Below are 25,114 nucleotides of genomic sequence, written 5' to 3'. Positions count from 1 at the left end.
CTCAAATGAGACTTATTGCTACACAGTTAAAAATATTTCAATATAACTCAACCTGGGGGGCTTTTTTTCTAAATAGTGTCACTACAGGATATCAACATGAAAAAAGCTTTCAAAAGTTCCACAGTCCAAGACCAGCAGGTGGTTTCAAAGAACAGCATTCCTAATCCCGTTGCTGACATTTACAACCAGAGTGATAAGCCACCTCCTCTGAATATTCTTACGCCATACAGGTACGGCTTCACGCATCCCCAGTGCCTTTTTAGTCTAGATAAGCTGAGGGAGGACGACAGTGCTGTGGACGTGTTTTTTCAAACTTTGAATATAACTGCAGGTATTATATACAACAAAATCAGTTTACCGGTACAGAATTGTTAAATTAAGGTTTAATATTTCAAAATAGAGATAAACTCCACCAAGAGAGGTGTGAGCTCTAATATTAGCTTTCGTGGATATCCTTAGTAGGTGCAGGTAGCTACTTCTGTAGATACCTGAGTGTGGATGTCTGAAGTAGAAGTGGACACATTGCATAGTATTATGTGTGCTTACGTTGTTCCTTATATTCAAAGTCCACTTTAAAGGAACTGCATAATTCATTTATAATGCAGCAAAATACCTATTTCAGCATTTCAGCGCTGCAGGGACATTGTTATTTAATTCAGAAAAAGGTATGCTGCAGCAATAGGGGTTTTTACGAGTGAATAATACAGTCAACAAATTAACCTGTTACTCTCAAATGGTGGGACACGGTATCAAGACCAAACTTTCCAGAATAAGAATGGAAAATCAATAGTGGAAAAAACTAATATTAAGAAACTAAAAAGGCTTGTTAAAAACACCTCTCCTACCTCTTACCACATTAGTGTTTTCTTTCCATATTTTGTCACCTTCATCCCCGTCTCCCTTTTCCACATACCTTCTCACTGTCCTTCGTCGTACAGCTTGTTCTTCTCCACCTTTGCCCTCCAGGTAAACTCATGCCCTCAGCCTCTGATGAGCACAGGCTGTGGTGGACGGTGTCCTCACGGCCCACAGGACTAGCTCCGCTGGCTGACAGACTCCCTTTACCATCGATCGAGTGGGTTCTCTGTTTCCGGTGCCACCATCTTGGGCCTTTGGTCCTTATGGGGGGAGTGCTCAGAGGTTTTTTTGTCTGAATTCCTGTTCCTTCTCAGGGTCCAAAGGGAGGTGTTTGGACTCACCCTCTGTTGCAGCTCTGCTAATAAAGCAGCAGTTCAGCGGCATCCCTTTCTTTCAGCACGGAGAGAAAATGTAATAGAAATCCCATGGAAACTATGATGGGAGAGGGCCAGTGGGCCACAGCTTTCTATGAGTATGCTTTTCTGGAAGTTTTAGCACGCTCATCTAAAAATTAATGATCTACATGAGTAGTAGTATTGTAAGCCTGATGTTTTATCTTGTGCTTTTGCTTTCATTCAATAGGCATTTTGGGCGGGGGGGGCTGGCAATTTCAGTTTTATTTAGCACTAGAAGCCCCAAGGGCAGGCCTATTAAAACTTTCCTAAGACACCTCACTAAATATTCTGTTCTAAAGGAAAAAGCCTAGAAAACTCAGTGGACCACTTACATGTGATGAATCGAGATCATGATTAGATACTTGTAGTGATAGACAACTTTTAATTGTATAAAAGATGAATTGACTTTCATATATATTGTATGTGTATGTTCAGTTTTATGGGAAATAAAAATGTCTGACTTTTTAGTAGTGTGTTTAAGAATAGCAGTGCTAACTCAAATGTACTTTTTGACAATAAAGTAGTATTTGAGGTATATAAAACACTTAAGACTGTGTTAATATATGAGCATTACAACATGACTGGAAAATGAAGTATTGGTTGCTATCAACATAGGACATTGCTGCTTATATTCTTATGTTGAGATTAATATTTGTTTATTGACATGAGCTTCTGCCTTCATTAAAGTATTAACTCCCCTTTTTTAAGAAAACTTTGTTTTATATGTCTTAAATTCTGTAGCAAGTAACTGTGCATTTTATGTCTTAAATTTTGTAGCAAGTTACTGTTCAGCTTTTCTGTATCCTCAGTCCATTCGGAAGGCCTGGTATCTTTGGGAGACTATATTTTTCACAGTAATGTTATTAATAAAATCTCTATAATGCAGGTCTCCTATCAGTTAGGAAACTTGGAAAGGAAAAGAAGGGTTTCAAGTAATAAAGATTGAAGTGTAAAGCGAATTGCCATGGTTAGTGACTTTCAGACGGTCGATGGGCCAGAGTAACCCCTATAGGAACCTGGGCCTTAGTTTGTGATGAACGTGGCATAGCAGGAACATCAGGGACCGGCAGGCAGGATTTTCCCCTGGGCTCATTCAGTTAGTTTTCTTTGACTGGGCATAAACTCTTTCTTATGCTCACCTCACTGTGCCTCATTTCATTTTGCTTTTCTCTGTGCCGTAAATGACTTACTGAAACACTGATTTGAAATGTAAATGCTCTGCTTCCTCTTGAAGGTAATCTACAGGCCAGATACTTTTTTAAAGCAGTAGTCGTATAGAGCGTTCAGTTCGTGTTAAGATTATTTTGAGCCTTCCTATTGATTTATGTTACATCTTGGGATTTGTATTGGTTTTTTGATAGATGAATAACTTATATTAATCCTTGAAATAGTCTTTAGACCACAGTGGTTGTAGCAGGACTTGAAAGTGAAATGCCACAAGTGAATTCTCTTTGTGGGTTACTTCACCTTCCATCACACTTAATACACTGGGAACATTTTGCTCCTTTCTGAATTGAATTTATAGATGTTGGGCCAACCTGATAAAAGGGACAGCATCCTTACTAATTTTTATCCTGATAATATTGAAGCTCCAGAGTAGAGGTGAATATCTGTACACACCAAGAATCCATTCATCTCTATGTATGACTCCTGTTGGAATAAACAAAACATTTCCTGAAATAATTGAGGTCTCAGATATCATTGTTGATGAGCCATATTGTGATTTTGAGGCACTTTTCTGTACTTAAATCTGAATTGGCAAGAGTACTTTTTATGTAATTATTCTAGAAAAAGTTACTGTTCTTGCATGTTCACCTTTTTTTTTTTTTTCAAATAAGGAGATCAGAGAGACTTAATGTGTAGGACAAAGTGCCCCATGTAGATGTTACCATCTCATGAGTTAAATTAAGTGAATATTCACTCCACATGAAAATGTCTGATAGCCTTTTCCCCCAACTTGTGCTACATTGATTTACAGAGATGACAAAAAGGATGGGCTGAAGTTCTACACTGATCCTTCCTATTTCTTTGACCTCTGGAAAGAAAAAATGCTGCAGGACACAGAAGACAAAAGGAAGGAGAAGAGGCGTCAAAAGGTAAATAATCCTAGTACGGGAACTGATGAATCAACGTTTAAATGAGATCCCTGTTTGGAAAAAAGTCAGTAAGTCCTTTATGTAAATGGTTGAGATGTTGGATTTAGTGCAGAAGTGCAGGTTTCATTTTTTACATGAAGATACTGACAGTTTAATCTAACACAGTAATACTGTTTTTCAGTAAATGCTGCCTGATTTGTTCCCTAATACTTGCTTTGCTTGAATAGAAGTAGTGACCAGAAGTTTTGTTTGTAACCATGTTTTATAACTTTTCTCCTGCTCTTTAAATTTAACAAAGCAGTCAACATTTCATACCAGATATAATGACCTGCTCTCATCTTTTTAAAGCATTCTTAATTGGTGTGTTGCCATCTCGCTATACTTAACATTGAGGAGATGTTCATATTGGATTGAAAAGCGTGTGTGATCTGTACATTTAGGGCATAGTATTTACCAAAAAATGAAATTCCTTCTGGTGGGGTGTAGTAGGCAAGTGACTTGCAAGTCTGAAGGTTGAGAAACATCCCCATTATGAGCACTCTTAGAAGAATAATCACACTCTGCTCAGGTTTAGGGACTTCTATCTTAAGAACTTCCCCTCTTTAGCACCCAGAAATTAGACTTAACCTCCTGAGAGTTAATTCTCCAAAGGCAAATATTTGCTAAGACTTTTATATGTAAACTATGTTTTTAAAAATGAGCACCTGGTTTGCTTGACAAATCTTAGAGTGCTTTCGTTAAGACAAATTCTTAGCATGTTGTGGGTTAGTGACCTTAATGTTTGGAGGCATCTCGATGTACTGGCCCCATGGAAGCAACAGTTTGGGATGGAAGAGAATGTGAGATTTGAAAACAGGATTTAAGAAAGGGAACATAGAAACAGTTTGCAGACTACAAGTGTAAGATGTTCCCACCGAAATTCAGGAAAGAATTGTAAAGGTTGGTTATTCATGCTCTCTCCTTGTACTGTCGGTGGGGAGATGAATGGGGAAATCTTGGAAGAGCTGCTGAGTGTTGAAGGGGAAAAGTATTCAAGTGAAGAAAGTATAAAGTATTTAAGTGAAGAAAAGAAAGATCCTAATCTCTTGACTGGAGAAGAAACAGATATCTAGAGGCCGGTTGGTCCCTGTACCTTTTTATACTAACAGGGATTTAAGACTATATTCTTTTAAGACCTGCCTGTCCTTTTAAATGGTCTTCTAGGTTTCCCTTCTCAGTGATACTTTAAGCAAAAATACCTAATTTTTTCAGCAGTGCTCTTCAGGGGAAAACAGTCTTAGTCTATGGATGATTATCATGTCTTCAAAACTATACCATTTCCTTGGCTGTTTTGTCCCATAACACATTCCTCCAACACATAAAATTCTGATGAGAATTTCTTATTCACTTATATAATAATGTTTTTTGAATGCCTTCTAAATGCTGGATAAACAGTGGTGGGAAAGGATTATCACCCTCACGGAGATTACAATGTAGTGGGGGAAACAAACATTAAGTAATCATGCAGCCCACTGGAACTCATAAAGAGGGAAAGAATTTTGAAAATTCTAATACAAATATGCTTTTATTATGTAGGAATAGAAACTGGGACCAGCTATCCTTCATTTCCTAGGATTTCAGAAATGCAGGTTACTTTCAGTTTGGAGCTGAAAAGTCTCTCTGAAGGAAAAGTTAGTTTAGAAAATTTGGGGATGAGAAATCCATTGTTTCTGAACTTGGTTTCCTTAGTTTGCTGGTTTAAAAAACATTTTTTAAATGATGCAAATAAATATGTAGTTGTAAGTGTGTAGTTACAGTGCCTGGTAAATGTTGTGAAGGAAAAGTATGGTGTGCGGTGGGTGAGGTGACAAGGTGGGGGGGGCGGGTAACCGTGTAGGTGAAGTGGTGTCATTCACTGAGTTCCAACAGTGGGGAGTTAGAAGTCAGCTAAGCAGAGTCAGTGTGTGTGTGTGTGTGTGTGTGTGCATGCGCGCGTGCGTGCATAAAAAGGGATGCTGGAGGAGTTGGGGGCAGAGGAGGTGTGGGGTGCTTCAGAATCGAGGAGCGTTCGAGGTAGAAGCAGCTAGGATCATCCCAGGCTAGGAGACAGTTGGGCACATTCATACAAAGCCAGTGTAGTTGGAGTACAAATGCATCACTGTGAACCCTTTTCATAGTCGGTTTGTGCGTACGTGTGTGTGTGTGTGTCACGTGCATGATGATTGGTAGATTTGGAGGCTGAACCTCTGTAAAGAAAGTTGGAGATAATCATAACACTTTATCTAAATACGTCAGCATACGTCTTTTATTAAAAGTAAGGGTGACAGTTACAGATTAATACAGTGGTTCTTAATCAGGACGTGTGTTGAAATCTGTTGAAATCTCTCTCCTTTTGGTTTCTACAAGTATATAGACAATGCATGCTGGTTGTAAAATGCTCACATTACACTGAAGTAAATACATTAGTTTAGAAAATTTGGGGATAGGTTTCTTCCTTCCCCAGGTATTACCAATCACTAGTAATGATTGAGTGTGCACATTTTTAGACCTTTTAAGCATTCATAAATATATGCATACATTTCACAAAGTACTTTTACATGCATAGAATTATACTACACATGACTTCTACACACGCACCTGCAGACATACACATATATTGACATAATTAAAGATGTTCTCTGTTCTTTTTAATAGTTGTATAGTATTCCAAGGTATGCATGCTACATAAACTACCCCTCACTGTATTAGGACATATTTCAGTGGTTTGTGAATAGTTGCTTAACAGTACTGTGATACTACGTGACTCAAGTGCAGATATGTCTTCTGGGTAAACTTCTAGAAAACAAATCTGAGCTTTAAATTTTGAAAGATACCATCATACTGCCCGACCATTAAAAGACTGAACCAGTTTACGCTCTTAACAGACTTCTTCCAGACCTGCATATCATTATTACTTTTTTTGATGCGCTCATCCCCCCCGCCCCCCAAGAATCTCATTTACATTACATTCCTTTTCATATCTTTATTAAGCATTTATATATGTTCTGTGAATTCCATGTTCACATCCTCTGCCAGTACCTCACCCAGGCCTCCCGCATCCCTCTGCCAATAGTCCAGCTCTGTCCCGGCCCCCACCATGAGCCACCAGCCACCCTTTCAAGGACTTGCCTTCCCCCTTTGGAATCTGTTCTCCACAACCTGGAGGGATCTTCTCAAATGCCTCCACAGCGTGTCAGCCCTCCCTTCTCACCTTCAGTGGTTTCCCATTGCTCTGGGGATAAAGAACAACACTTTTGCCCCAGCCTGTGAGGTCCAGCCTACCTTTTAGATCGTAGGAGGCATTCCCCCTAACTCCCCATGACCTTCTTTCATTCCTCCCGATGTGCTGCCATCCCCCCTCCTCAGAGCCAGTGCACATTCTCTCTCCTCTGGCCATGCACCCGACCCCTTTGCCGAATGGGTGCCTGCCCACACGACAGAGCTTGTCACAGTGCCTCCAGGACACTCCCTGACTTCCACGCAAGGCAGCATTCAGTAAACGATGCATTGGCGTTTCACCATATGCTATACCTGTACATTTGTGTGATTTTGTGGGCCTCCCCCACTGCATTGCAAGCTCCATGAAGGCCAGTTCCTTGTTTTTGTGTTTGTCTGCTGTTTGCATCATCAGCGCCTGACACGGTGCCTGAGACGTTGTCGTGAGCACCATAAGCTTAGTCAGCATTTGCGAGTGTGTACTCTGTGTGAAGCTGTGTGTGGAGGTACTTTAACGGGAGTGTAGGAGTTAAAAGCACGTAGTTCTCATCTTTAAAGACCATAACCTCTTATTTGGGAAGTACAAAAAACACATACACAAGTAGGAATAACTATCCTCACCTTTAAAGAAACACCGATGTAGGACCCAAGTTTTTATCGGATACGTTTTTGCCAGCAAAGTAGGGCTGGAGCAAGACTGATTCTCTGTATGGGAAGGTAAGTTCTTACCATGTTTTTGTTCTGTGTTAAGCTAGTTGCAGGATTAGCTTAAATATTCTGTAACAATCTTTTAGAAACTGGCAGTGGAGTATTTTGAGTGATTTTTGTGAAAAGATGATTGCATATTAACAATTCAGTCGAAATTGTGTACTGGTAGGACATGATTAGTCTGTATCTCAGACGCTCATCTGTATAATGCAGATCTGAAAGATCTAGTACATTTAAAACAAGCAAAAAACCTAGTAAGATGCGAATTCTTTACCAGAAATGATGGTAAGCGACTCCTGGAGGTAGCTGCCACAGTGTAGCTTCTGTTTATTTAGGTTAAATGGTTAAGTATCAGTTACCGCTGCTGGGTCTGTGTCAGGTAAGAGCATATATACTGTGTTAGAATTTTCTTAACGTTAGTGTGATCTGAAATGGGAATGTCTCTTGTCTGCACGCCGGGCTTGTTTCCCGTGCATTACAACTGCATTTAACCTGCTCTTTTCCTTTCCCTTCTGTCTCGGCATGCTTGCTTTCTCTTCCTGGACATCAGGAGCAAAAGCGTATAGATGGCACAACCCGGGAGGTGAAAAAGGTTAGGAAGGCCAGAAACAGGCGCCAGGAGTGGAGTATGATGGCATATGACAAAGAGCTTAGACCCGACAACAGGCTCTCTCAGAGTGTGTACCACGGAGCATCTTCCGAGGGATCCCTGTCCCCAGACACTAGGTGTGTGTGCGTGTGTTGTAGCAAAACCTCCGCGTAGTACTTGGTTTTATTATGTGTTGGAAACACACCAGTGGCTTTGGTGTTTATATGGCCCGCGATATGTTTCAAAAACTTTCCTTAAAAGTTAATGATACGTATTTTTTGATTTTGAAATAATATTTGAAAGCAGTTTCATTTTACATTGGGTTACTTTGTATGATTTTCCATCACTCTGACTCAAGTTTTTTGTTCCACTAACCTAGATGTAGTGTTTTTAACATCGATGCTAAATTTGGGCTTAGTAACTATCAGTGGCTTACATTTTTATCTTAATAATCATTTAATCCTTTCTCTCCCTCTTTAGCTTAGAGTGTTGAATTTGCTTTGCCATTTGATAATCAAACTAAAAATAATTAGCAGATGGTAACTGATGTGCTAAGATGGAACTTTATTATTCTTTTTGGAAACCTTTTCTAAGACTGATGAGCAAAAGAGATAGTTATTTCTTCCATTTACTAATCTTATGTGTTCTAATTTCAGGAGAAGAATTCTGTTGGAGTTACTTTAAGAATTTGTAAGCATTTAAGTAAAAATATTCCTTGCAGGTGTGAATGATGTGGTCACTAAGTCACATTTGTTGCAAAAGGGACTCATGGAACAACAGAGACTCACTAGTCAGTTTGTACTTCTGCTTTAATTTCCTGTCTCTGCTTGTGTAAGGTCGTGGTCTTCCACTGGCCAGAAGCCTCAGAGTCTTCCGTCAGCATTTCAGAATTTGAATAGAAAATTCTTACGTGACTCAAGAATGTTTCAAAAACAGCAACAACCTGGACCTTACGTTATATCTGTGTCCTGTTTTCTTAAATTTTACCTCTATAACCTCAGTGTCTAACACAGACTCTGCACACAGAAGATATTTCATATTTGGTAATTACCGTGCCCAGAAATATCCCTACCCCAGAAGGGCTGTCAGTCATTGGTTGGCTATGCTAGGAGGCAAGTTCTAGGCAGTTTTTCTGTACAAGCTGTTAACCTGTTCAGTACTAGGGAATTATTGGAGCTGTAACTGAGCATTCACGTCAAGTGTGAATCTCTATGTCTTTCCATTTCCATAGAAAATAATAATGATGATTCAGGTTTGCTCACAGGTCTTGGGGTGAGGAGGGGTACTTGAATATGATAGATAGCCCCCAGGGTGTTTTTTGTTGTTTTTTTTCCCCCCCAACTAATTTGTGATTATTTACTCATGTAAAACTTACACTTTATTTTATAATACTCCATATATATTCTTATTTAAGTAGGTACAGATGGAAAAATGATTTTTTTTAATCCCACAGTTGAATGATTGCTATTTATTCTAGCATCTGAGATTCAGTTTTTCCATGTTGGGTATAAAATTGATGATTACTGAGATTATTTAGTATTTTGCCTTTGTATTTATGTTGTTTAGATAGATATTCATTTCTCTTATTTTTCAGAACGTAAATCCTATTTCCTGTGGCCTCTTACTATCTGCGTGTACCAGATAATAGATTAAAATTCATCATTGTACTTGGATCCTATCCCTTAATTTAGAATCTTTTATTTTTTATTTTACTGAAATATATCACTTTTTTCTTATTATAAAATAAGATGAACTTCTTATATTTGGAAATGACAGAGAAAAATTAAAATCTTATCCATAATCCTATCATCCAGAGAAACCACTGGTTTGCATTTTAGCGTATTTCTTTGGTCGTTTTTCTATACGTATATATGTTTTTCTTTTACAAAATTGAAGTCATGCTCTGTTTTCTTATTTATGTTTTAAGCGTTACTTAGAAACATGGTTTTTAACGGATGTATGGGGGACAACAGTTAAATTTAAATATCAGATTTCATGGCATATGTATGATCTGTTCATGTAAGTAATCTGTTTTAACCCAATCCATGTAAACTAACCATAAAATTTTGCTTTCTTTGTAGATCAGGAATGGTTTGATTGTAAGCGTAAATTTAGGATGAGAATGGACATGCTTCCCTACTGCCCTCTCTCGCCATTATCAGGCGGTGTGAGACCTCCAGCCCAGTGTCCTTGTACTCATGTCCTCCTTTCCTGTGCCCCGTGCTACAGCTGTCCGACTGCCCACCTGTCCACCCCCAAGACCCCAGGGGAGTCTTTTGATTCTCCCACTGAGTCTCCACTGCCTACACTTCCTTCCTCCTTTTTCCACGTGGTCTTCACTCTTACCAATTCTTTTCTGTGACAGATAATTAGTGCCGATCATGACGCCTCAGCATCATCCCACTCATCTCCATGTTGGTACAGCATCTTCTGTGGCTGATTGCTAACTTCCTGTGGGGGTCTCTGTCGCCCAGCAGGCCCCCAACTCTCCACCTCTCCTTCAGCCTGCTGGTGCCCCCCTCACCGAGGAGCCCCTCTCGAACCCACCCTTCCCCAGAGCCCTGCCCTCTGGAACTCTCCAGCTGCAGTTCTGGTCCTCCGATGCTCACTGCCTGCTCCTTACTCCCTCCTCCATCTGGTCTTCCCCTGTCTCTGGGCTCCGTTGGGGCTCTGTCACAAAGCCACTTTATGAAGGTAGCACTCTGAATCATGCCACAGTGTTTACAATTTCTGGCTCCTCTTCTCATCAGAAGCACTCTGTATTTTACTAGATAACTTTGTTTCCTTGAGAAAGTTGTACACACCATCTGTGACATAGGCCCACACACAGAGCCAAGCACACGTCACCAGTGACTCTAGAGTTTTAGGTATTTATGTTTTTAAAATGTGCTAAATCTAAAGCCAGGTCAGGTTCTTCTCCCATTAAAATTTTTTAAATTTTAAATATTTTTAACTCCCTTGCGTAGTTTGCATTGTTCAAAAGACATACTCCTATGCACACCGTAATCTAGAATTTATGCTGCAATTGAGGAAGGAAAAAAGTGAGTTGCCAATTATTATTATACTTCAATCAGGGAAGAAACAAAGCAAAAAAAAAAGCAGCCTCTTGTCATTTAGGATGGTTTTCTCTGCTGTGTGATGCTCCAGTTAGGGAAGCTACTGTCTGAGTTTCAAAGATAGAAACTCGGGTGGTGTCTTCCCCGCCCCGCCCTCTACATCCCCAATGTGTGTTTGCCTGTTTCCTCCAGAGAGAGAGACACAAGCTGACCCCTCACAGAAGCCAGCAAATACATGTGAGAAGAGTAAGGACAAGAAGAGAGGAGTGGGAGAGAAGGAAAATGGGCATTGAGTTCATGAGTGACGCCAAGGAGCTGGCGCAGGCAGGGGGCGCTACTGAGGACACGGTGCCCAGAGGGTTCGTCACGTTGCTCTCCCGGACCCCGGCCTCAGCTTGCCTGCCCTGCTTTGGCTGCCCTGACAGGTCGCGCAGCCCCTCTTCTGATCCCATGCGTCCCGGAGCTGGCCTGTAGCCTGGGCCGGGGATGCGCCGCTGTCCTTACTAATGCCTGTGGCCTGTGTGGCCGCCACCCTCACGAGGCCACGCTCCCTCCAGGGGTGCCCCCCACTGGCATCCCGGCACCCGCATCTTTCCAGGCTCTGCTCATCTAATACCACATCTCCATTCCTTCCAGAGTTTCATGCTCCGCCGTCAAAGAAAAGAAGCCCTTCCCTTACTGCACCATGTTCTTTCTCTTTTGGCTAAATACTGTCCTTCTGTTTAAGAAAACTCCAACCCGCTGAATTGCATTCTTGATTTCTTCTGCTCTTCTTACTGTTCATATTTACCAGTTCACCTGCCATTTTATAATTTCTAATTATATGCTGTCAGTTCCATTGCCACTGAAATCCTCTGTCTTAGGTGCTGTTTTCTAATTAAATGGAATTTGTCTTGTAGCCTTCTCTCTTAGAAAAAAAGCGCACTGAAATATTGCGGAAACGGGGCTCTGCTGTTTCCTGCTTGCCGATCTGTCTGAGTCCCTTCAACATTGTGACTCTGAAGCCATGTAACGCTGGGGCTTTTGCTGCTAAAGTAGTCATTATGTTGTTGCTTGGAAACTCTCACGGGGCTGGACCTAGTCCGTAGTAAAGAAAAGCAGTGTGTGATTTCTGTACATGGGCAAAGTTATTATTCACATAATATGCTTATGCCTGCTGGAGGGGAATCTTTTTAACTGAATTTCAGTTTCTCCCACCCCTCTTTCCTGAACATCAGGTCACATGCATCGGATGTCACAGATTACTCTTACCCGGCGACTCCCAACCATTCTCTGCACCTGCAGCCTGTGACCCCTTCTTACGCAGCCGGGGACGCGCCACCACACGGGCCAGCAACCCAGGCCCCCGAGCATGAGTACCGACCCCCCTCTGCCTCGGCGAGGCACATGGCCCTAAACAGACCCCAGCAGCCGCCGCCGCCACCCCCACCGCAGGCCGCAGAGGGGTCCCAGGCCTCTGCACCCATGGCGCCAGCAGACTACGGGTAACCCAGGACTCCTGTCTTCTACCTCTGCTTGCTTTCATGTTGGGGGTTTGCTATATGTGGTCTAAAAATATTAACTGAATAATCATACCTTAGGGGCCAGATGTGGCCAAGGATGACTGGATGTAGATACTACCAGTTATGACCAGTTCGGTGTTAAAATATTCAGTGTCACGCTGTTCCCCTTTTTATTACAGACGGATCTCAGGTTTGTGTCTGTATTCATGTATACAAACTCCCTTCATACGTACTTTTAGGTGTGTTTGAATGCATTGCTAAGCCAAGGCATTGAGAAAGGATGAAACGCTGATTTTGTGAACCTGTCCCAAACTCTCAAGTCTCTGTGTGTGTTCTGGGTGAACCACTGAGAGTTCCTATCACAAGTGAGAAACCTATCCAGGGCAGCCACCCCTTGAGCCCCTGCTTGTACTTGACCATATAGTTCCCTTTCTTGATCTCTTGGTGCCCAGACGCCCTTCTACCCCCAGGTCCTTTTATTTTCTGTCACTTGGGTAAAATCTAAACACCTCCTAAAGAAAGACCCTCATGCTCAAGTGTTTATTAATGTAAGCACCCACCTTTATTTTGATAGGCTGTCTTTTGTCATCTCTTTTCTGGCTTAACCATAATCTTTAAAGAGTTAGCCTCTCAGAGACAGTGCCCGGGAAAGTTGAATGTGTGCTTCCATTAGCGTGTGTGTTCTTCAGTCCACAGCAGCGTCTATCACCTTCTAAGTGTACTTCCCTCCACTTTCAGAGATTCTCTTCCATTGCTTCTCTTTAAGGGTCCCCAGAGTGTATTCAAGGCTCTAACTAAAGGTCTGGCAAAGAGAGGGTCTGTGGTCCACTTGTCCAGTTGGTTTGGAAAACCCTTTGCTAAGTAGGATTCAGTGGACTTCTTAGGTGTAGGACTTTTCAAAGATTTTGATATTCTAATGGCCACTGTGGACTTGAGGAATTTCCATGGGGATGAGATACAAAATACAGAATTTTCCAAATCTGACTGACCACAGAACCCTTTTAAGACAAGTTTGTGAGCCACCCACCTTTGAGATGCCCATTATGAAGGATAGATTTGAATTGCTCTTCATAACCTTTGCAGTCAACTGTTTTATTCTAGCCTTCCACAGAAAGTTACTTTTTTTTTAAAAAGATTTTATTTATTTATTTATTAGAGAGCGAGCGAGAGAGAGAGAAACAGCATGAGAGAGGAGAGGGTCAGAGGGAGAAGTAGGCTCCCTGCTGAGCCGGGAGCCCGATGTGGGACTCGATCCCAGGACCCTGGGATCATGACCTGAGCTGAAGGCAGTCGCTTAACCAACTGAGCCACCCAGGTGCCCACAGAAAGTTACTTTTTTAAAAAGATTTATTTGAGAGAGAGAGAGAGACAGCCCAAGCAGGAGGTGAGAGGGAGGAGAGAGAATCCTAAGCAGACTCCACGCTGAGCACAGAGCCCCGCGTGGGGGCTTGATCTCAGGACCTTGAGATCATGACCTGAGCCAAAATCAAGAGTGGGACGCTTAACCAACTGAGCTACCCAGGTGCCCCAAAAGTTACTTTTTGAGTGGTTTTCTTTCTGGTTCATTTGAGTAGATGAATTTCATCAGAGTGAATAATGTAGACCTGTAAGAACGACTGACCCAAAGTGTGGATATTTGCATCCTGCAGTGTTCTAAGTTCAGAGGACAATATATATTGTGTTTGGGGGAGGCCCCTGAATTAGCCATGTTCGACTCTCAGAGGATGGGACTCTGTTGCTGTTTTAGTGACTCTGTGTATTTCATCTCTTTATTAGGATGCTGCCAGCACAGATAATTGAGTATTACAACCCCTCAGGACCTCCTCCTCCTCCACCACCCCCCATGATTCCTTCAGCACAAACTGCTTTCGTCAGCCCCCTCCAGATCCCCATGCAGCCCCCCTTCCCTGCCTCCGCTGGCTCCTCCTACCCGGCTCCTCCTCACCCTCCCACCGCTGGGCTCGTGGTCACAGCCCCGCCGCCTCCGGGCCCACCGCCTCCTCCGCCAGGCCCCCCTGGCGCAGGCTCTTCTCGCTCGTCCTCCCCAATGCATGGCCCCCCTGCAGCTGAGGCAAAGCGCCAAGAGACGGCACAGCCACCCATAAGTGATGCTCGAAGTGATCTTCTCGCTGCCATTCGAATGGGTAAGTGAGCATCTCAAACACAGTGTTCCTTTTAGAAAGAGACTTCTTTATGGCTCTAATCAGCTGCAGCCTAGTCGTCTTCAAATGACTACTCTTTCCACTGAACTGTTTTTTAGAATAGGGTTAAAGGACACTTGTTTGATTTTGTTTTTTTAACAGGAGACCTGTTTTTGCCAGTGCAAGATAAATATACAATAATAGAGTATTGAGAGAATTCAGGAAAGCTGTACTTGACTAGAAATAGATAATAAAAATGATCATTGATTAATTGGATCTTTTCTCTGCATCTACTCTAAGGGTAAATGTATAAATGAAAGAAAGTGAGCTCGTATCAGTGATTGAGTTATTTTTAAAAAGCTGAGCTACATCCTAGACTTTCCATATTTTTAGCTTGATGTGCTAAGCCAGTAAGTTTTTCAACATTTATTTAGCAGCAAGATTCTTTTGTCGAATAAAAGTCCTACACTGAACCCCAGAACATGAGACATACAGAAATAGAGCCTCTCTGGTCAAATCAGGATGGAGGAGCCCAGACGCTCACCCGTTTTGGCATCCCCTCAGCGCCACACACTAACCATCTGTTCCACCCCATTTATTCTCAGCCCCAGGCCACAGCCCAGGCCGGTTGAGGGTCACTCACAGGGTGTGCGGATGTCCTAGGAGCTCCTCATTCAGTGGGGAGTTGCACCATCTCTTGGTCACAGGCTCATTGTTTCCATCTGGAAGGGATTGAGAAAGGCATCACTGATGTCCTTCCCAGGATGGCTGGGACATTACTGCCTCTGCTTTTTGCTTGAGTGCCCACAAATCAGACCTGAGTGTGGCACACAAGCCCAGCCTTCTCGTAGGTCTTCAGCATCATTGACACACTTTGATTTTGTCAAGAAAAGAAGTCCCAGAGCTCTGCAACCTCATTGATAAATTTAGGGTCATAGTAGGACAGTGTTTTTGTTTTTGGATACCTGTGAGCCCCTTCCAATAAGAGTGATCACATAATCAGGATCTAATCATGAGGAAACAGGAAGCCCACATCAAGGGACAATCGACAAAGGAGCTGCCTGTGTTCTTCAAAAATGTCAAGGTCAGAAAACACAAAGACTGAAGAACTGCCCAGATTAAGGGACATTAATGAAAGATGACAACCAATGTAATGGGTGTTCCCATGTTGGATCCTAGGCCTGGTGGAAAACTTTCTGCTGCTGTTAAGTCTACTGGCAAAATTTAAATAAAATTTGTAGAATAGATGATAGCATTGTATCTGTGCTAGTAGTCTGATTTTGATCATTGTTTTTTAGGAATTACACATGAAGTATTTTAGCAGCAAAGGAACATTATATGCAATTTATTCTCGGGTGGTCCAGAAAAAAGTGTGTGTGTATTAGCAAGGATGATAGAGAAAGGTTGCTAAAACGAAGTGGTCAAATGTTACCAGTTGGGGAATCTGGGTTTAGGTTTTATGGGGATGTTTTTCTACTAGTCTTTCTTTTGTGGGGGGAGGGTCAGCAGGAGAGGGAGAGAAGGAGTCTTAAACAGGCTCTATGTCCAGCATGGAGCCCAACTCATGGAACCCTGAGATCATGACCTGAGCTGAAATCAAGTTGGATGCTTAACCGACTGTACCACCCAGGCGCCCCATTTTTCTACTAGTCTTACAGGGACTCTATAGAAAAAATTAAAGAATTAACTTTAAATCATCTTTGTTACCCACTGTTACTTAATAAGAAGGTAGACCATTGTATTTTGTATTAATTTTTAGCAATAGTTGATGAAACAAAGATCTCCGTTACCTCCCTGAACTAGCCAAAAGCTATTAGCGTAAAATGCTGCTTTCCAAGCCTTTGGATTATAGCAATGTCCAGGAAATGTTCACGATAGAAGTGTTCCATGTTTGTATGGTCCAATATGGTAGCCACTAGGCACAATAAATTTACCTTTAATTAGCCACTTGTAGCTAGCTTAATGGAAGGTGCAGCTCCAGAATTTTCTTTCATGATCATGTGCACTGGAATTCTAAGTTTTTTTTTATTTCAACACATTACTATAAACAGTGTTACAACTTTGAGTATGTGTGGGGTTTTTTGTTTTTTGTTTTTTTGGTCACAAACCTTCCATTTCCCAAGCTTTTCTCATCTCAGGTTTCCAAAACTTTTTACCTTTGGTGTCAGCAGGGTGGGAGAAGGTAAATAGACTTATTAGTTTGTTTTCCTTAATTTGGAGCAAGCAGAGGGATTTAATTCTCCTCTCCGGGTTGTGTCCCCAGGGATTCAGTTGAAAAAGGTGCAAGAACAGCGCGAGCAAGAGGCCAAGCGCGAGCCAGTCGGGAACGACGTGGCCACGATCCTGTCCAGACGCATCGCCGTGGAGTACAGCGATTCTGACGACGACTCGGAGTTCGACGAGAACGACTGGTCCGACTGAGGCGGCGCGCATGCGCAGCGGGGGCGGTGCGCGGCCGACCCCGGCGGCCAGCGGAGGCCCTGCGTCGGAAATGTCTTGAAAATTTTAAGTGGTCTCAACACCCACATAGTGGTATTATAATCCTGTAGCTTAGCAACTTTTGTATTAATAATGTGATATTGCTTTTGCACATCCAAAACTTCTGGGTTTTTTCAGTATTTACTGTGTAATACTTAAGTGCCACTAAACATAGCAAATTGTGCTGCACATGAGGAAATACGCTGTAACTATCGCATTGTCCTGAAAACAGCCTCTTGCTTACTTTTTCTTGGCCATGGAAGTACTTCGTGCGGTTTGGATTTCCTCTTCTTGATCGCTATAATTCTGCAGACTTGCTGTGTGTTTGTGAAGCTGCCTGGTGTTAGGTCTTTGCAAGATTAACGAACGTGTGTCAGAGTGATGTCTTCCAATCAGTAAGTGGACCGTTGCACCCTTTTTTGTTTGTTTCAAATGTGTTTCCGAAGAAGTTGGTTCCAGAGGGAAAGATGTAGCGAGGAGAATCCAGCGTCGCTGCTTTCCGTTTCTTGGTTCGGTCGCCTCTGTGTGAATCGAACGCCCTGTGAGATGATTTGGCTTCCTTTGCAGGCTCTTGTGAAATGTGACATTGGAAGGGCCCTTTCCAGGCAGGATTCCCTGCGGGCACTCACTTGGTCGGTGCTTGTTGATGATTTGTGCTAAGAGCTTCCAGCCGCTGTGCGGTCATGAAAATGAACAGGGTTCTTTTTCCTCGGCGGCGGGGGGAGGGATCGGGGCTGACACTGGGAACACCTGGCAGCCCCTAGAGCCCGGGGCCAGCCGGCCACACGGACGCGGCGGGCGGGGTCCGCTCGGTGCAGAGGAACCCCCCCCCCGCGCCGCAGCCCGGCCTTCCCCGGAGCCGTGTCCTAAGTGAAGCCGGTGTAGTTCCTGGCTCCCCGTGTGCTCCAGAGAGTGCTTCCCATGGCACCTCGCTCCACTTGGTCTGGATTTTAAGGCTTAGATTTTAGGTGAAAGTAGATGCTGACAGCTATTCGCTTTTCCTGGTGCTGTGGCCAGATTAGGGATCCATCACCCAAGTAGGGCCTTGGCCCTACTCCTAGAAGCACACGGTTCTCTTTTCTCATGTTGTCCTCAGCACATTAAATTTTAAAAAGTACCTCAGATTAGATTAGACGTGTAGCTGTTCCAGATCACTTTCCTTTCACCTTAGCCCTAACCGCTGTTCTTCCCACATGGCCATTCGAGAGACCCCCGGGGTTTATTATCATGGTGAGAGCAGAGCACTGGAAGATAGGATGGCAGCTTTGCTCTTGTAATCTTGGGTGAAGGGTAACTGCTTGTTCAGAATCAAGAAATGCCCCCAGGCTTCGATTATAGATACAACTTCACAAATATACTAAAACACTTCACTTACTACGGATTCTTACCTACATACAGCCCTTCAAACGGATGGCAGTTATTTGTGACTCTCTGTCATGATGGAGTCTTTAGCTCAAAACAGACTTGCCTGGTTCATGGTAGTCATCTAAACAGGACCATGACCAATGGATTTTTGTTAATGAGTCCTCCTGAAGACTTCAGCGGCGCCCCCAAACCACGTCCGTGTGTCCCCAAGTGGACATTGATTCGGCTTGTGGGCAGTCATCATTGGGTTTTAGTCATGTAGATTTTGAAACTCTGAAAAGCCTAATGTCTGCGTCCCCTTCCCGAGACCATGGCTTCCTGTATCAGGTTACCTGAGTCTTTTCAGCTGTACTAGCTGTTTGGACACATGCTTCTTGAGTTTTTGTTTCTTGGAGCTAGTCACCATACTTTTATTGAATATAAGTGGTAGTTATTAATGGACTTTTACATCTCTTTCTTTGATTTCTCCCCCCCCCTTTTTTTTCCAGCATAAAGTCCTACTGTGTTGGCATTATTCTTGGGACTTTTACCATTTGTAGTCTGATTTTATCTTTATTACAGTATTTTGTTTTTATTGTTCCTTTTCAGTTAGGAATTACTTGTATAATTCTAGAACTTAAATTTGGTAACGCTTCTTTTGTTTTTTATGTCCCTTCTGTTCTCAGGATGAAGAGAACACATAAAGCTACTATCCATGTCAGGATTTCTTCTATTTATATCTTATTACAATAAAATTACTGGCACTTTATTCATAAATATTCATAAGCCTATTAATTATTAGTTGTCTTCCTGTGGTTTAATCAACAAGTTATTTTCGACTTGATTTTCCGACTAGTGAAAACCTTTTGCCCTAATGTGTTGCGTAGCCTTTAAAAGAATGGAAAATGACTAAAATTCAATTTAGATGATTTTTGCAGTATTTTTCTCAGCAAATCTGATTTATTCTAAAATTAAATCCAGACTTTTTCTAATGTGCTATTACATGAAAAGGAAAAAGTGAATATTTTGCATTTTCGGTTTTCATTTTCAAGAACTATTTACCAAAATGAATGGAGAAAAACATTTAAAAGCATATTTCATATCTATGGATTTTACATTTTAAAGTAGTAGTTATAACATTGTAAGGTTATTTTAAACTGCCCTCAGTTTTTTCCCCCCCATGTGTATTTTAGATTAATTTCTTACAAGCTTTTTTCTCACATCATAGATTAGGCAAGGGGATGAGAAGTTTACTCGGTACCACACATTAGCTTACACAAACATAACGTGGTTGGTTTTCCATTGTTAACCCCAAACCATGAGATTTGGTACACTTATGTTTTTCTTTAGTGAAAGTATATGGTTAGAAAATTAACATTTTCATTTCAGTAAATTTTAGAATATCAAAATCTTTTCTGAACACCAAGTGGCTAGGTTGTGAAAGTTTTGTAATAATTTGCAACTGGAATACATGATACATTTTAATCCATTAAAGACTAGTGGGAATGTATCAGCCAGAGTAGCAAGTAATTTTTGTTTTATAAATCAGAGTATCTGTCACCTTGCAGTATTACCAATGCTGTTGTAAATTGAATTTAAAGTGGTATTAAAAAACAAAAAACACACCTCCTGTTAAACAATTTTTATCTGTTTGTATATCTTACTATAGATTATGTACAAGTAACATCTAAATAAAATTACACTTTTAACCCTAAAAGGTTTTGCTCATTGATAACGGTGTTGTATGTTTAACCTTTTTTGGAGGGGAGAAGTTGGGGGTTGGGTGGAGTTTTTAATTAGCATTTTCATTATGAGATAGCAAAAGATACCACTCTGATTTCCATTTAAATTTCTGCATAAGTTTTGCATATCCAAGAGTTTAGATTGGATTCTGGGAGTGACTTGGGAAGCACTGGCATAATTAGAAAAAGCCTTTCTGGGAGCAGGAAGCCACATGCTCAGATGAGGCGTCTTGGCCACATCTAGTCTCAGTAATAGTGATGAATACTCTGTACCATTTATTGCTTATGGGATGCTTTCATTCAGTCCTTACGATAACCCTTTAAAATGGGCATTCTCTCTATTTCATATATGAGCAAACTAGCATGAAGTTAACTTGCCGGTCAAGGGCCTTGGTTGACATCGAATTCACTCTGGGGGGAGCCGTGCTCCTGAGGGACAATGGGAACTGAGTCGGGGAGGTAAGTGTGGCCATGTTTGGGAAAGCCGGCTGGAATGAGCTTCCAGAACAGCTGCCTCTGAGTTACCCGTGCCTGCCGTGTCCACTTCCCACAACACGCGTTTCCCAGGGTTCTAGCTGGGTCTCCCCACAGCCTCCCCTCCAGACGGCGTGTTCCGTGAATACCGTCTGCATCTTTGTATCCAGAGAGCACATGGCCAATCTGCTAGACAGTGAGCAGCCCCTTGTTGAATGACTAGGTGAATGGATGGATGTCAGAGTTACTTTTTTACCAAAAATGAATTGTGTGCAACTTTAAAAAAAAAATGAAATATTTTACCCCATAACCTGTATTTCCCCCTTATTATATACTTGTCATTTGATGAATGGATCCCACTTTCTTTTGGTGTATTTCCTACAAGACTGAACTTAGTGAGGCAGGCATGGGGCCTCTTATTTACTCTTATATGCTGTTTACCAAGCACAGTGCCTGACACTTGATAGGTGTCGGTAAATATTTATTGAGTGGTTGTTTTTTGTAGGGCAGAGGGGGAGGCTTCTTGATCAATAAATATTGGAAGGCCTAAGAAGAGCTTGAATGCAGTAATAGGTGTAGAGCACCTAGAACAGTGCCTGACACTTAGCAGTGTCTGCAACTCATTTGGGGAAGATGGAGGCTAAGTCTCTGTCCTTACGGAGCTTCTTGTCTAAAGAGAAAAACAAACATTAAATATTGTCAAATAATTTTAGATAATTTTACATATACTTAAAGGGGTGGTGTGAGGAGTGCCCAATCTAGTCTGTGGGCCAAGGGAAGCTGAGGTCTAAGAATGAACAAGAGCTAGGGGTTGAGGGAAGGGAAAAGAGTTTCTCAAGAGCAGGACAGCATTTGCACCCCCTATGGTGGGAAAGACAGTATGGCATAATAAGGGGAATGAAGTATTAGTGAAATGGAAGAAGTGGGAGGAAGAGGAACATCATGAGACCATATACAAAAATGGTAGACACCTTCCCATGCCCAGCACTCAGAATTGAGGGAGTTTTTGAGCCAACAAACACCACCAAAGCTGCAGCTACAAATGTACAGAAGATTTCTTCCTGTTTGCAGCCTGATGGCTATTCATTGATCTTGACAGCCTTGGGCCTTAGACTATTGGTATATTTAGAAGGCACCTCAGTGTCCAGCTAGTCCAGCTCCCTAGTGTTAGAAATGGGGTAACAGACCATCACTCGCATTGCTTGGGGCTCCAAGCTTGGTCTCTTAGTTCTTGAGTTTCAAACTAAGGTCCTTCTGTTCCACAGTAGACCTCAAGAGTTAGGTAAACATCTCTCCCCTCAACATTTTATTATGAAAAAATTGAAACCTACAAGAACATTGTTTAGTAAACACCCATAGAACCATATCAATCCATCTATCCATCCATCCACCTTATTTTATGCATTGCAAAGTAAGTTGCAGTATACTTACCTCTGTGCACTTCAGTATACATTATCATAGAGTTTAATATTTATAGATAATATTTAACACTTCTAAGGTAAAAAGTAAAATGCAACATCCTACATATACCGATGAGTAGTAACAATGTGTACACTCCCATAGTGCAAATCCCATCAAGACAGCATCCCTGTGACCTCAGAATGTTGCTTCATTCCCTTTCAGAGTCTGCTCTCCTCTGTCTCGGTCTGTGGGGTAGCAAACACCATTGTGGGTTGTTTTTTTTTTTTTAAACTATAGCTTGAAAAAAATAAAATAAAAAATAAACTATAGATTGATTTAGCCTGTTGAAGAACTTCACATATATGGAATAAAGCAGTCAGTACCATTTTACACCTTTTACTTTTTTTAAGATTTTATTTATTTGAGAGAGAGAGCGTAAGAGAGATCTTGAGCAGGAGGGAAGGGTAGAGAGAGAAGTAGACTCCCCACTAAGCAGGGAGCCCGATGCAGGACTCAATTCCAGGACCCTGAGATCATGACCTGAGCCGAAGGCACACACTTAACCAACTGAGCCACACCGGGCTTCTTTTAGCATAATGTTTTTGAAATCCATTCATGTCATTGCATATATCAATATTTTATTCCTTTTTGTCACAGAGTAGTTATGTGAATCCATTGTATGAATATACCACAGTGGTTTTATCCATTCTCTTGGTAAGACTTAATACAACTCCTTTCTGGACATACCTGTTCATCTATCTTAGATAAATAACCAGGAATGAAATTGCTGAGTCATAGGTTGGTGTATGTTTAGTTTTAAAAGAAATTGACAGACTTGGGCAAAGTGGCTGTATTAGTTTAAACTCATCAACAATGTTGCTCCACATGCTGCGGTATGATTTTCTTTGCATTCATCTTGCTTTTGGGGTTCAGAGCTCGAATCTGTAAATTTATGTCTTAAATGAAATTTGGGAAATATTTGGACATTACTTTTTTCAATATATTTTCCGCCCCTTTCTTTCTATCCTCTCCTTCCTGTTACACATATATTAGTCCTTCTGAGGTTGGCCCACAATTTCTTGAAGCTCTTTTGATTTAAAAATTACTTTTCTCTCTGTTCTGCAGATTGGATAATTTTTATTCATTTATCTTCAGGTTCACTGACTCTTCCATCACCTACAATTTACTCTAAAGCCCATCTAATAAATCTTTTATTCTGACCTTTTTTTTCCATTGTAGAATTGCCTGTTTTTTTTATATAGCTTTATTTCTCTGCTGAGATTCCCTACCTGTTTGTTTATTACAAGCTTATTTTCCTTTACATCTTTCAGTGTGGTTACACTAGCTCTTTAAAAACCCTTGAGTGCTAATTCCAACATGTAGCTCTTTTTAGGATCAGTGTCTAATGATTGTCTTTTCTCTTGAGTGCATGCCCAGTAGTGTGGGATTAAATCCTAAACTTTATAAATACTTTAGAAACTCTGGATTTTGTTATGTTCCTCTGAAAAGTAGTGATTAAGGGAGTTGCCATGACTAGAATTAAGCTCCCAACTCTCTCCACCCTGCCCTGCGATGGATAACAACAAAACTCTCAGAAGTTTGTTTAACTTAGCCAGGTTGCTTTGAGTTTGCCTTTGCATTACACCTGGTTACAGCTCAACCAGAGATTTGGGCAGTTTTACACAGAGTTTTCAGATCCTCCTCTCTGGCTCTCCTTTCTAGTATTCTGTCACTTTCTACCTGTTTAGGTTACTCTGACCTTGGTCCTTTTATTTTTTAAGCCAGTAAGAGTGTGGGGTAAGCCAGCAAATCTATGGGTTTTCTACTGAAGTGTAGCTGCCCTGCCTCGTAGGATGGAGCCTGTCCTCAGGCAAAAAGCCACTAAAAAATAGGAAATGCACCCGAAGATTTTCCTTCTGAGCCTCAACCCTCTGGTGTCCTTCTGATTTTGATTTCTCTCCGGTGCCTTCAATAGTTGCAAAGTGTATTTTTGTCCACTAATTGTTATCTGTAAAGAATTGGTCTAGAATGGGCTAGTCCTGCATTCTCAGGAGCCTCATTCTATAAATATTTGATGTGATATTTATTTTTTTAAATATTTTAAAATGCAATTTAAAAATGCAGACTGTTGTTAAAAACCAAATTATAAACAGAGGACCACTTCAATTTTTCTGCCAGGTGAACTTGTTTTTTGCAGGGGCCCTGCATTAAAACTTATGACATCTTTAATTTTTTTCTATTTAAATAATTTTTATTGTTATGTTAATCACCATACATTATATCTTTAGTTTTTGATGTAGTGTTCCATGATTCATTGTTTGTGCATAACACCCAGTGCTCCATGCAGAACACGCCCTCTTTAATACCCATCACCAGGCTAACCCATCCTCCCACCCCCCTCCCCTCTAGAACCCTCAGTTTGTTTTCCAGAGTCCATCGTCTCTCATGGTTCGTCTCCCCCTCCGATTTCCCCCCCTTCATTCTTCCCCTCTTGCTATCTTCTTTTTCTTTTTTTTCTTAACATATATTGCATTATTTGTTTCAGAGGTACAGATCTGTGATTCAACAGTCTTGCACAATTCACAGCACTCACCATAGCACATACCCTCCCCAGTGTCTATCACCCAGCCACCCCATCCCTCCCACCCCACCCCCCACTCCAGCAACCCTGTTTATTTCCTGAGATTAAGAATTCCTCATATCAGTGAGGTCATATGATACATGTCTTTCTCTGTTTGACTTATTTCGCTCAACATAATACCCTCCAGTTCCAGCCACGTCATTGCAAATGGCAAGATCTCATTCCTTTTGATGGCTGCATAATATTCCATTGTATATATATACCACATCTTCTTTATCCATTCATCTGTCGATGAACATCTTGGCTCTTTCCACAGTTCGGCTATTGTGGACATTGCTGCTATAAACATCGGGGTCCATGTACCCCTTCGGATCCCTACATTTATATCTTTGGGGTAAATACCCAGTAGTGTAATTCCTGGATCATATGGTAGCTCTATTTTCAACTCTTTGAAGAACCTCCATACTGTTTTCCAGAGTGGCTGCACCAGCTTGCATTCCCACCAACAGTGTAGG

The 25,114-nt window shown here is 41.6% G+C and overlaps 1 protein-coding gene across 2 annotated transcripts in view; it reads left to right on the top strand.

Annotated features, from left to right (window-relative positions):
* The window catches only part of WASF3 (WASP family member 3), a 124,947-nt gene extending 104,829 nt beyond the window's left edge, over positions 1–20,118 (top strand). The window contains exons 5-10 of one of the 2 annotated variants that reach the window (XM_045869226.3): positions 77–230; positions 3,232–3,349; positions 7,842–8,017; positions 12,154–12,420; positions 14,215–14,582; positions 16,843–20,118. In XM_045869226.3, coding sequence (XP_045725182.1) covers positions 77–230; positions 3,232–3,349; positions 7,842–8,017; positions 12,154–12,420; positions 14,215–14,582; positions 16,843–17,000 — 1,241 coding nt within the window. In that variant the 3' untranslated portion in view covers positions 17,001–20,118. Of the gene's footprint in view, positions 1–76; positions 231–3,231; positions 3,350–7,841; positions 8,018–11,128; positions 11,296–12,153; positions 12,421–14,214; positions 14,583–16,842 lie in introns of both variants that reach the window. The other variant, XM_045869224.3, reaches the window with a different exon arrangement.
* The last annotated feature ends 4,996 nt before the right edge of the window (positions 20,119–25,114 follow it).

This window comes from Mirounga angustirostris, unplaced genomic scaffold, assembly GCF_029215605.1.
Source record: "Mirounga angustirostris isolate CCGP_5_RB_7025 unplaced genomic scaffold, mMirAng1.0.hap1 SCAF_3, whole genome shotgun sequence".
NCBI classification, from domain to species: domain Eukaryota; kingdom Metazoa; phylum Chordata; class Mammalia; order Carnivora; family Phocidae; genus Mirounga; species Mirounga angustirostris.
The sequence above is the reverse complement of the archived record's forward strand: the minus strand, read 5'-3'. Positions and strand labels throughout refer to the sequence as shown.